The sequence below is a fragment of the Melospiza melodia genome, chromosome 4, assembly GCF_035770615.1.
Source record: "Melospiza melodia melodia isolate bMelMel2 chromosome 4, bMelMel2.pri, whole genome shotgun sequence".
Taxonomy (NCBI): domain Eukaryota; kingdom Metazoa; phylum Chordata; class Aves; order Passeriformes; family Passerellidae; genus Melospiza; species Melospiza melodia.
Genome location: NC_086197.1, coordinates 62221019 through 62233655, shown reverse-complemented (window position 1 = coordinate 62233655; position 12637 = coordinate 62221019). Strand labels below are relative to the sequence as shown.

Below are 12637 nucleotides of genomic sequence, written 5' to 3'. Positions count from 1 at the left end.
ACCGAATATCTACTATTTATGTCTGTTTTTATGGGAATATTTTTGTAATTTTTAACTTGTTTCTTGGGTACAGCTTGTCACTGCCAATATCTTGATTACTAATGTTGTTTGCATTTCCTTTCTAGGCTCTCTGCTTAATAGTGCTACCATTCATTCCTGCGTCAAACCTGTTTTTTCCTGTTGGATTTGTAGTTGCAGAGCGAGTGTTATATGTTCCTAGCATGGGATTCTGCATTTTAGTAGCACATGGATGGAAGAAATTGTCAAATAAAAGGTAAATAAATTCATACTGATAAAAGCTCTAATGGGAAAGCTTGCATAGCCGTAAATATGGTTATCCTCTATGAAAATAATTGATGAGTGTAAATCAAAACTGGTTTAACTTTATTCAGAGTTGATTACTGACTGAAGTTTACACAGTGCATGTGAGTCAGCCAGTTAAAGGTGCTGAAAATTTAATCAGTAAAAAATTAAATTCTCAGAAATGCCATGCTAGGAATGGATATCAGCCATTCAGTATTTTTTAAACAAAACAATTCTTTGGTTAACAATTTCTCCTTAAAAAGTGTGCTTTAAAAGCATGTTTTGTACACACTTTTGTGTTTTCTGATATCTTTTGCATTGGCTTGGATGTATCTCCCACTGATGCTTTACCCTTAGCCCAGTGGTGTCCTAATGCCAGTTCAGACAAATGGAAAGGCAGAAATTTGCAGTCTATGTTGTCTGCTATTGTTAGAGATGAGGCCTTGCAGGAAAATTTACACTAACTGGTGCTGCTGAAGCTGACAACACTGGATAATGAGAAATTAGTGATATATTGTGGGAGTGTGGATTTCTCACAAATCCCACTACAAGGCAGTAAAAATAGAAGTGATGTGAAAGAAAGAAAGGAACCAGGAGAGGACGGCTGGGGAGAAAAATTAGGCAGCTAGTGTCATTTACTACAAAAATATTGGAAATCAGTTCTCTAAAATGAGAAAGAAAAGGTTCCTTGCTTTAGAAATATGTGGAAAGAGGAATTCTTATAAGCCTGATGGGTTTACAGATTACTGTATATGAGAGTTCTTACTGATCACTTTGGCAGTATTTTAGAATTACTCTCTTAATTTTACAGTTTCCCTTTTTTAGTATTTTTAAAACCAAACATGGTAGATAAAACATGCATTTTGTTTTTCTTAGAAATGGATGGGGAAAAAACCTTGCAGTTTTTAGTAAACTCTTGTGAAATAGGTAGCAGAGTGAACAACTGTTCTGGAAGTCAAATGTGAGAAATAGTGGTTAAGGGTGAACACTTGTATGTCCACTCAAGAATGAGATTTTTTTAAAAACAAATAGTATTCATAATTGTGGGAATGCTATTGAATGTTTGGCATCTTTTTTATAATTAAATTAGAATCCAGAAACCAAATGATCAGCATGTTAATGTGTATGTTTTGATCTGTCATGTTTAAACTCCAGAAAAATAAACTGCACAAAATGAAGGTTATTCCTGACAAGCTTGTCGCAGAGAGTGACCTGTGCCCCAGTTTGCAGCTTTATAAATAAAATTGCTAGAAAAACACTAAAACGTTCTCCTACTTAGATATTCCAGTAGCACTAGGATTATATTTTCTTATGGAGGATTGGGTAGTCTCCACAGACCTCTCCATTAAGGTGTGTTCTGCAGTGTGGGAAAGATTTGCAATGTGTGCAGTAAAGAATATATGTGGAATTGTCTGATGTGAAACAAAAGTATGAGAGAATTTTTTAGTTGCTTTTTTCATTTTTTAACATTTTGTTAAAAATAGTGTTTTGGAGAACCTCACTTTTTGGCATCATATGTATTGTCCTAAATTACAGATAAGTTTTAAGAGAAGTAAAATTTCTGTGAACATTCTATAAAAATTCTGTTGTGTTGTGTGAATTGGACTTGTTCTTATTAAGGGACTTGTATGAGCATAACAACAAAAGAAGGTAAACAAAATTAATTTTAGATTGAACATATTTCCTTTCAAACTGGAGTGTGCTAATCACAAATGTGGTCCTTTGTTTGCCTTTTACCATATGATATACTTATTCTAATAAAAATTAGAATTGCTGATGTGCTTACAACAAGTCTTTGTTTGTTTTATTTAATAGTGTACTAAGAAAAATTTCTTGGGTTTGTTTGGCTGCGGTGCTGTTCACTCATGCCTTAAAAACACTGCACAGAAACTGGGATTGGGAGTCGGAGTACACTTTGTTTATGTCTGCTTTAAAGGTACTGTATTCTGTTTGGAAAGGATAATGGGAAGTTCTTGTTGCTGTTCTTAAGAAACTGAAGTGGAACATGATAAAAATTGACAAAAATTATGCCTGTTTCAGCACACTAATTTCTATATTGAGAGTATTGACATCTAATTAGTTGCTTTTGGGAATGCTTTAAAGGAAGTGTGATGCACATATAGAAATTCACATGCAGAAAATAGATGATAATTTTTCTTGTGTCAAAGCAGTTGAATTCATTCTCTTGTCTGGATGAAAGCCGGATATGTTTCAGTACAAAAATCTACAAAAAGTTTGAGGCATAGAATTATTTCTTCTAAGTTCATATGGTATGATGAGGCAATTGGTAAAATATCCCATAACAGTTAAAATTAATTTTAAGATGATTGGTATTTCTAAGCAAATAACTAAAACAAATTGATGTTACACAACAAGGACAATGTAATCATTCTGTATGTAGTGTTCTGTTATTCTTTGCATATAGAAGCTTGATGAAATCTGTCATTTGCAATACATTTTTATGTCTTAAGATATTGTTAAGAGAAATTCAATTGTTAAGTAATTTCAACTTAATACCTTATGCTTTGGTATCTTTTTCTGGGTTTAGGTGAATAAGAACAATGCAAAACTATGGAACAATGTGGGGCATGCATTAGAAAATGAAAAAAAGTTTGAAAGAGCTCTGCAGTTTTTCATACAGGCCACACAAGTGCAACCAGGTAAAGCTTTAACTAATTGCCATCTCTTCACTCCTGGTATTTCAGTATACTTTAGCTTACACTAACAGCTTCTCAATGCTCTGTCATGCTTCAACTGAACATCAAACAAAGTCGTATAATAAGTTAATTGATCCAGGGTTTTTGAAAATGAACTAAAAAAGTCCTCCAGAAGAGATTTGTCTATAAAAAGCTGCAAATACTTTCAAAACTATTTCTTGTATCACATTCTTTATGAATTAACTTCAACTGTGATTTCTAATGGAGTATAAATATTACTTTTTTTATTCAAAGCTAAGGAAGTGTGTAAGAAAATTAAAAAATCTTAGATAATATTAAAATGCATATTTAATCCATTTTATATATTGTTGCAAAAGAAGTTCTAGGTATTACTGGACAATCTTTCCTTTTAGAAGATTAATAAATAACCTTCAATTTATATGCCTCTATTATAGCAAGAAATTAGATACAGGGAAGTATGATAGGACCTTAAACTTCTTACAGTTTTAATTTTACAATTCTTCATTAACCAGTTCCTGGTTAAATTAGTAGCTTCACAATTAAGATGAAAACTGATAGAATTGCTTTCTTCTTTTAGTGATGGAGATGTTTCATCAGAAACATCTGTGTTTAATTTCATTATACTAAGTGCATGGAAATATTTTAAATTTCATTCTTTTCTTTACTAAGATGATATTGGTGCCCACATGAATGTAGGAAGAACTTACAAGAACCTAAACAAAACAAAAGAAGCTGAAGAATCATATATGATTGCTAAATCATTGATGCCACAGGTAATTAGGAACTTCATCTACCACTGCAGCACAAAACCTCTATTTCTGATACAGTTTTTGGGTTTTTTTCTGTTGTTTTGTGTGGCTGTCTACTTTAAAGTTTATCAGTGTTCTTTCAAAAGCTATCTATTAAAAAATAGGCTGTATACTTTTTTTCTGAAATTGTGGTCGTAAAAGAAAGCAGCAGCCAAAACCTAGTTTCTAGTAACAATTGGTTTATTTTCACTCACAGCTAATGCATTGATGATGACTGACTTTTTGAGCCCTTCAGAGAAGGCTTAAGTACAGCATTGAAGGTTGGAGAAGGTAGCCACAGCAGCAACAAAAAAATTTGGCCTGAATATGCTTTTGTAAACATGCGTTTTGTTACCTTTTCTATTTGTTAAATTATATTTATACCTAGGAAATTTTACTTGTTCAAGATCTTTAGAGTAAAAGATAATAGTATTTTGAAGAATGTGTGAAGATAATAAAAGCAGTGGTGAAAATGAAACTGGCAGCAAAAATGAGCAGCCTGTTGAGTAGAAGCATGGCACTTAGAAGTTTGTGAAACACTGTTTCTGTGAAACAGTGGAAAGATTCTAAATGGATAAAGTATAAACAGTACAGCAGTTGCAATGTCATAGCATTTTCATCTCTCCTCACTACTTTTCATTTTCTCTATCAGTTGGCAAATCATTGGCTGTAAAATCTTACTTACACTTTTCTTAGGCTGAAGGGTCATAAAAAGGAATTAAAATGTCTGACAGAATGTCAGTTTATGCTTTAGGAAATATTTTCATCTGACTGGACAAAGTTTTGCAAGGTCTGTTTGGTTTCAAATGGCTATCTACATGAACCAAATTAAGTAGCAGCAGAGCTTAAATGTTGTACAAGTTTTTTATTCTTTATTTCAATGAAAACATAAATAATATTCTGTTTATTTTTGATATGATTTTTCTGGGAAAGAATTACTGTTCTTTGTCATTATCAAAAGCCTACTCAATACTGTCCAGTAGTACCCTAAAATAAATGTAGCAGAGTGAAAAGGAGTTGTATACTGATCATCTTTCATATTTCTCCTCATCTGTGTTTGGTAATATATTGTCTTTGACAGATTATTCCAGGGAAAAAGTATGCAGCAAGAGTTGCTCCTAACCATTTAAATGTTTATATCAATCTTGCAAACTTAATTCGTGCAAACGAATCTCGCCTCGAAGAAGCAGATCAGTTGTATCGACAAGCAATTAGTATGAGGCCGGATTTCAAACAGGCTTACATCAGCAGGTATATTTTCTAATTTTAGAGATACATATTCTTGAGTAAACTTGTTTGTATTTGTAGTACTATGAACACTATTTACTTTGTACAGTTCAATTATCTTCTGAAATAGTTTCATTTCCAAGTGAGAAGATGAAGATTTGGGACAATAATCAATTATTCATTACAAGCCTGTTCTTTTAAATTCCTCCTTCAAATGGCATATTTCCATGTAGATTCTGTATTCAAACATTGTATAGAAAGACACTTCCATTAGATTTCTTTATGAATCTCTAACTAATTTCTAACCTCATAGTTTAGTTTGAACTAAAAAGCTTTTGGTTAGTGTGAATAATGGAGCTTTCTTTATACTTTCTTGTTAAAGATGGTCCAGAAAACACAAGTTGTAACTATTTAGTTGACATTATTTCATTTTAGTTAAGAGTAATGTGGATGTGAATATTGAGGTTTCTCTCCACTGTTTTGTTTGTTGTGATTCCCACTGGGATGTTCAGGGATGCCTGAACTATAGTTTTGCAGTGTAATTACAGAGCCAAATCAGGCACCCTTGATCAGTTCCTTTTTTGTTCTTGTCCTGCTTATGCAATTCGTTGTATACAGGTTTTTGAGATCTGAAAGCTTTATGAATAGAATGCAAAATAGGGTCTTGTATTGTTTTGTGCTTAAAACTAAATAAAAAACCACTGTTATCTGACGCCTGCTGTCTGTAGGAAGACAAACTTTAAAAAAAACCTGTCAGTTCTTATATGGGTAACAAGAAAAGTATGGTTCTTCAACAGGGGAGAATTACTTTTAAAAATGAACAAACCTCTGAAAGCCAAGGAAGCTTACCTTAGAGCTCTAGAACTAGACAGAACCAATGCAGACCTGTGGTACAACTTGGCAATTGTTTACATTGAACTGAAAGATCCAACAGAAGCCCTGAAGAATTTCAACCGAGCTCTAGAACTCAACCCAACGCATAAACTGGCGTTATTCAACTCAGCACTGCTAATGCAGGAATCTGGTATGTTAATTGTCCTCTGTGTGCCTATTGCATGTTTGCATTTATAGCATCCGCACTGTTTAACGTTTTATTAACTCTTTTGTTTTTGGAAAGGGGAAGTACATAGCATCCTTAAAAAAGAAGCTTTGTTATTTTTTAGTGTATGGAATTTGTGCTAAGTGTACATACACCTTAGCTGATCAGCATCTTTAATACAAGCACTATTTTACAATATATCTTACACATATAAAGAATAGTGTTACTCAAACATCTTCAAAATAATACCTGTATAAAGATAGTAGTTAGTAAAATACATTTAATACCTGGTTTGCATTTATAGTGATTGATTTAATTATTGACTAAAAAAATCTAGCTTACGTCTCTGGGCTTAAATCCTGCTCTACAAATAGAAATGTTTTCATAGGTTTTTCTGTAATACTGCTAATTGGGATGAATTCAGTTAGATTTTCATGAGTTTGTTTTTTTATATGTATAGCTCTGTGGATAAGGGTGAGTCCTTAGTGAATTAAGGCTGTTGCAGTGAGTATTTGGCAGGTGAGCTGCTAAGATTTGTTTCCCTTTTGTTAAGATGGTAAACTGCCCCTAAGAAAGATAAAACAGAGTTGATTGAAGCTGAAGACACTTAATAATTTTCCATCCCTTATCACATTGTAAATTAGGTAGTTCAAGACATGCCTTGTTCCTTTTCTGTAGAAGTACAAGCAGCTTCAAACAAGCAGAAGTATTAACTATTTAGCATTCACTTTTTCATACAAGAAGGTGCAATATTGTTTCGGGAGGTGAAAGAGGGCAGATTAAAGCAGCTCCCCTGTCCTTCAGTAAGTCTGTGTCTGGAATTTGTTGCTAAAATACATTCACTGTACTATTCAGTAAAATAGCACAGACCACAAGCATGTCTAGCTTGACAATCCTGGTACTGTCAGATAAAATTGTTTTACTAAATCCTTTTTAAACTTTGATGCAAATTAAAATATAGGGGTTACAGATTTTATTGTTTTGGTGTTAGAAGATATCTTAGCCTGGCTACATTAGAAGTCACTCTATGTGCTCTCTGTCTAAACTCTTTCAATCTATCTTTAATAAAATGAGATCTTCCACTCAAAGTTTGCCTCTATAAGAGCTGGTTTGTCAGAACTGATGTCTGTTCTGCATTCCATTTGCTCAACTGTGCATGAAAATAATTTCTCTTAAGCTTGTAGAGACACCTTTTGTATCTGCTATACCAAACTTAAATATCATTCAACAGCTAATAGAGTAATGATGCTGACTTTGGCTAGAAGTCAACTGTATATAGTTTCATGCCATAACGAAGGTAGATAACATTTGTTTTTGCTGTTACATAGCTATGATGAAAAATAGCATTTAAACCCTTTCACTTTTACAGTTGCATTTTAATTTGTATAAAGACTGCATTTTACAGTCTAAAAATCCTTCAGAATAAATGTTGCAGGAAATATCTTGAGAATTAAATGCATTTCCTGTCACTTAGGTGATGCTCGACTTAGACCTGAAGCTAAGCAAAGACTGCTACATTATGTGAAAGAAGAACCACAGGATTCAAATGGATACTTCAATTTGGGTATGCTGGCAATGGATGACAAAAAGGACATGGAAGCAGAGGCGTGGATGAAGAAAGCTATAAGGTTACAACCCAACTTCCGAAGTGCTTTGTTCAATTTGGCCCTGCTTTATTCTCAGACAGGAAAAGAATTGATGGCTTTGCCTGTCTTGGAAGACCTACTGAGATACTACCCTGATCATACCAAAGGTCTGATTTTGAAAGGTGATATCCTTATGAACCAAAAGAAGGATATTGTTGGAGCAAAAAAGTGTTTTGAAAAAATTTTGGAACTGGATCCCAAAAATGTACAAGGAAAACATAATCTTTGTGTGGTTTATTTTGAGGAAAAGGATTTAATAAAGGCAGAAAAATGTCTGGTTGAAACACTAGCACTGGCACCTCATGAAGAGTATATTCAGCGTCATCTAAACATAGTTAGAAGTAAAATTGCATCACTTGGTGCTGTGGAACAGTCATCACTTCCATCAGATGGGACTGCAGCTACAGAAGCAAAAAAAAACTCATTTCAGAATTTGAAAGAAGCAAAAAGTGAGAAGACAACCACCCAATCAACAGTCGATAATAAAGAGCACTCAAAAAACAAGAAACCAACAGAGAAAAGCAGTGTGGACAAAGAGACTCCCAAAAAATCTACAAAAGAAATTAAAGACATTGAGAAAAAGAGAGTTGCTGCATTGAAAAGACTAGAAGAAATTGAGCGTATATTAAATGGTGAATAGTCTTTACCATGTCACAAAAGAATAAGGGGAGCTATTTTTAATTATTGTTTAATTTGTGAGCCAACTGGAAAGTGTTCTCAGTGCTTTGAAAATAGAAATAATGTTGACTGCATATCACTTATCAAGCAGCAAAAGGCATTACAATGCTCTATGTGAGAAAACCACAACTTTTGAATATGATGGAGGGATGGGTGGGAATTAAAGGATAAAGGGTTGAGAAAAATCTTCATGCAGAATCCTTAATAATGAGAAAATAGCACTCATAAAAGTTATTGGTAGTCAGGGATATTAAGTAATGCTACTTTCAAAGATTCAGTGGAAGAATTGAATGGTGAATTAGTGGGATAAGCCAGACACTCCTCCTTTTCCCCAACAAATCTGTTTGTATTCTCATTATCTACATTTCAGTTTAAACATCAGCTGAAATTTTTCTAGACCTGTGTTGTACAAGAAAAACAGCTTTTCTTTGCATTATTTGTTTCCAGAACTTAACATATTCATCAAAAAGCCACTGGATGTAGTATAGGAGGATGCAACAACACATTAAAATTTTCAGTTGCATTCTAAATATGGAATGATATATTAACTTTTAGATGGTCTTTATTTACAATGCTAATGGTTTGTACTCTTTTACCTGGTAAGAAGTCTTACGGTGCTCTTAAGATCTTTAGACTCTGCTTTTTTATTTTAAAGGAAATGTGTGGGGTTTCTTCAACTGTCAATCATCTGATTGTTTTTAAAAACTATATTATAAAGGGTGGTTTCTTCCCCAGTTCATTGAATGCTGATAAATGCACTTTGGTACAGTAACCAGTATGCTATGCAGTAGTCCATTTTGTTGACTTTGTATGAATGACTGTGGATTGACACCTTGGTGTAGTAAATTCTTCCTTGTATGGTAATCTGGTTTTACTATTTCTGTCATTGCAACAATATTTCTATTCTCATGACTTTTTACAACACTAATATAAGCAATGTTTGCTCAATGCAGTGTGATAATAATTAAACCACTGAATTTAGTCATGTTTAACACAAGACAATGTAGGTAGTGTCCTTTCAAATACTAAGTTCTGTTGTTTTGATACTTTGTCTTGGGTGTGTGGTTTTTATTAAATATTTATTTTGACTACTAAAATATTCCCATTTACACTTTTTCACTAGTGCATCATTTTAATTTCTTACACAAAAGGAAAATCTTTCAAATTTCAGTATTGCTTTTATCTTTATGCAATGCATATATTTTTGTTTAAATATGCTACCGGTTACCTAAACCTGATGTTTTCCTTAATTCTCAGAAAGAAAAGAAGTGTAAGAGATGAGTTCACTCATAATTTTCACTGATCATTAAATCCAACTCTTACTCTTCATGTTTTGTGTTATTTCATGATGTGGAAGTATTCGTTAACAATTCTACAATTTAAACTTAATCCTTTCTGTACGTGCTCAACTTTCTGCCTCAGGCAGTAATCCAGCTGGAAGATGTAATAATAATCTCTGTGGGAGAGGTCTTAAGTGGGTAAAGGGCTTCCTTGCACAGTCCTTTTATTCATTGCTTATCATTCTTGATGTTAGCACAACAATTGCTTGCATGGTAATAACTGTGGGGGGTGGGAGGGGGGAATGTGTTTTAAAAAATGTTATTTACGAGCAGCTGACAGGAACAAGTATATGGTGTGCAGCTGTTCGTCATACAAAAGAGTGTTTAAGTGCTGCTTTTAAAGAAGTGCTCACAGGAATCTGTTGACCACACCTTGAAAATCACTTGTCTGTGAATAACTCAGATACTTGCACCTAAAATAGCGAGTGTGTTGACTTTTATGGAAACATTAACTTGCGTATTAAGTCTTCCTCCAAATCTTTGTTTTAGAAAAGGATTAGCCATTGTTCTGGGAAAGATGACGGAACCTTCATGTGAAAATGGCTGGAACTGCATAGTATGAAAAGGTATTCTGATAGAGAATTTCAGGATTCTCCTCTCTTCTATATGAAGAGCTCCTCTTATTGCCATTGCCCCACCATTTTTATTTGGTGTGTAAATTGAAGAGGGGAGTAAAGACACAGTCTCAGTCTCTGCATCGGAGTCTCTGTCGTGTCTCATCTTGACCATCCAAGTAGCTCTTAAGGTACTACCAAGAACTGTTAAATTTATTGGGGCTAAGTGCCATCAGTTTTAACTAAAATCATCAGATGGATGGAAACTGAATGTTGCTGGATGTCTTTCAAGCCTGTTCTCAAGTTCTATTCCCCCTTTGTCTCTCTCAAAGAAATGTTAGTAAAAACAAGTATTTTGACTAACAAGTTGTATTTATCCTGTTAGGATGGGTCAGCCATTTTAAAATTAGACTTTCACAAAAAAAGGGTTCATTAAATTGAAGTGACATAGCTTGTGAAAAACCATCAAAATAACATTTACACATGGGAAAACCATCAAAAAGTAATTTTAGCTTTTTCTGCTTGCAGATAGAACAGAATAATCAACAGGTATTTTTCTCCCTTCTAGTTCAACCTGTCTTTTCTCTTCCCACCATCATCATGTGCAAAATGCCATAAATATCATCCCTTTTCAGAATTCCCCAACTTCACTAGATGTGCAGTCAGGAATTTCGAAGAGTGGGACAGGCATACTAAAATAATTTGTAGCTCTCTATTCATACAGTGCAATTACTGTGGTTGCTGAAAAGATGAAATGGATGTCTTATATCATCTTGGCATCCATATGCAAAATTTTTCCCACTTACACATACAGGTGCAGAGTAAACATTTGAAGTATTACACATATTTGTGCATGTGATTTGAGTACAGACGCATGCATTTGTCAGATTATTCTTTGGATCTTTTGCAGGTGAGTATATGCATAGATAGACTTGTAAGCATATGGGTTAATTGGATATGCTTGCATATAGTTGGGACACTAATACCTAGAGGTTGTGCATTTGCAGAGGGGCAACAAAAAAGTACCTCAGTTAAACTTATTCATTCCCTTCCCTGAATTCCTCCCATGTCAAACTATGACAGCCTTGTAGCTCACATGCCTTTCTCAGGGGTGTGGACCTTTGGGCTAAGAATGCAGGTATCTGTGCCTTCCTGAAGTTTCTTATGGAAAGACTCAATGAAGATCAAAACAATTCAGGGAAGTTTTCAGCCCATCCCAGTCTCTTGCAAGCTTTGCATTGCACAAAAGCTCCAAGAAGGGTCCTCATTTGGGTGAGTGTACATGGCTAGGCTTTTCCTTGCAAGTTCTGTAATTCACTTCTGCCTGGCACAATGTCTGGAGTTGCAGCAGAACCTGCTTCACCTGCTGCTGTTTAACCAAAACTATGCTTGGACTTTGAGCCTAGGAATCCTGCTCTGCCTAGACAGAAACCTTGAGAACGGAAAGGCTGTTAGACACTTTCCACCCATCCTTTTCCTCACTTCCTTCCCAACTTCCTCCCCATACAAAAATACAACACTCTGTGTAGTGTTTCAACTATAGCAAAAGGAACCTGTCCCCCAGACCTCCAACAGAGCTTAAAAAACATAAATTCCTTCTTGAAATCAAAATAACAGAGCTTAGTATGTTACAAATAATGCAATGCTACACTTTGTTTTAAATAATCTTAGATAGATATGACATTTTTATAGTTCTGAGTAGCAGTGCAGTTGATATTCTTAGAAAAACTTTAAAACTGCTTTCTATACTCTAGTGCCTGTCTACAAACTAGTGGTTTGGCATGTGGGTTATATGTCCCTTGCAAACAGCCAGAGGAAATCACATACAGATATCAACTAACAAAAAGCAATAATGACAAAATCAAACCAGGGAAAGAAAAAAAAACCTAAACAAACAAATCAGAGGACTTCATGTGTAAGTATCTTGGTTTCAGAACAACATAATAAACTTTATAATTTTCCTGGGCTAGGAAATCACCACATTTAACCTTCTCTGGCATGGTCATAATTTAAAAGATTGCTGAAAAGATAATTGGAATTTCTGGATACCATCTACTGTCAACTAATGAATTCTGTTTAGAGTAAAATTAATATCATGTTATTACTCCAGCATAATGCAAACAACTGTTAACTGCTACATCTTTACCAGTATAAGAAAGACAATACCAAAAAAAAGGGAGTAAAAAATCCTTGTTCAGTTTGTGTCTTCACCAGTGCTTATTTTAAATGTCTTTTGCTAAATATTCATACAGAGGCACTAACATTACAGCAAATTTAGGGGTAACCTGCTTGCGTGGGTGAGTTCAGTCTTTTGTGGTTATGGACAGAAACAAAGAAATTAAAAGCTTGACTCGGGGTGTTGCATGCACGACTATACATTGGCA

The 12637-nt window shown here is 34.3% G+C and overlaps 1 protein-coding gene across 2 annotated transcripts in view; it reads left to right on the top strand.

Annotated features, from left to right (window-relative positions):
- TMTC3 (transmembrane O-mannosyltransferase targeting cadherins 3) overlaps positions 1 to 9686 on the top strand; it is a 29667-nt gene extending 19981 nt beyond the window's left edge. For both annotated transcript variants that reach the window (XM_063154931.1, XM_063154929.1), the window contains 7 exons: positions 126 to 274; positions 2119 to 2239; positions 2852 to 2963; positions 3651 to 3754; positions 4851 to 5020; positions 5794 to 6020; positions 7510 to 9686. In XM_063154931.1, the coding sequence (XP_063011001.1) occupies positions 126 to 274; positions 2119 to 2239; positions 2852 to 2963; positions 3651 to 3754; positions 4851 to 5020; positions 5794 to 6020; positions 7510 to 8321 (1695 nt within the window). In that variant the 3' untranslated portion in view covers positions 8322 to 9686. The remainder of the gene's footprint in view (positions 1 to 125; positions 275 to 2118; positions 2240 to 2851; positions 2964 to 3650; positions 3755 to 4850; positions 5021 to 5793; positions 6021 to 7509) is intronic.
- Positions 9687 to 12637: the final 2951 nt, after the last annotated feature.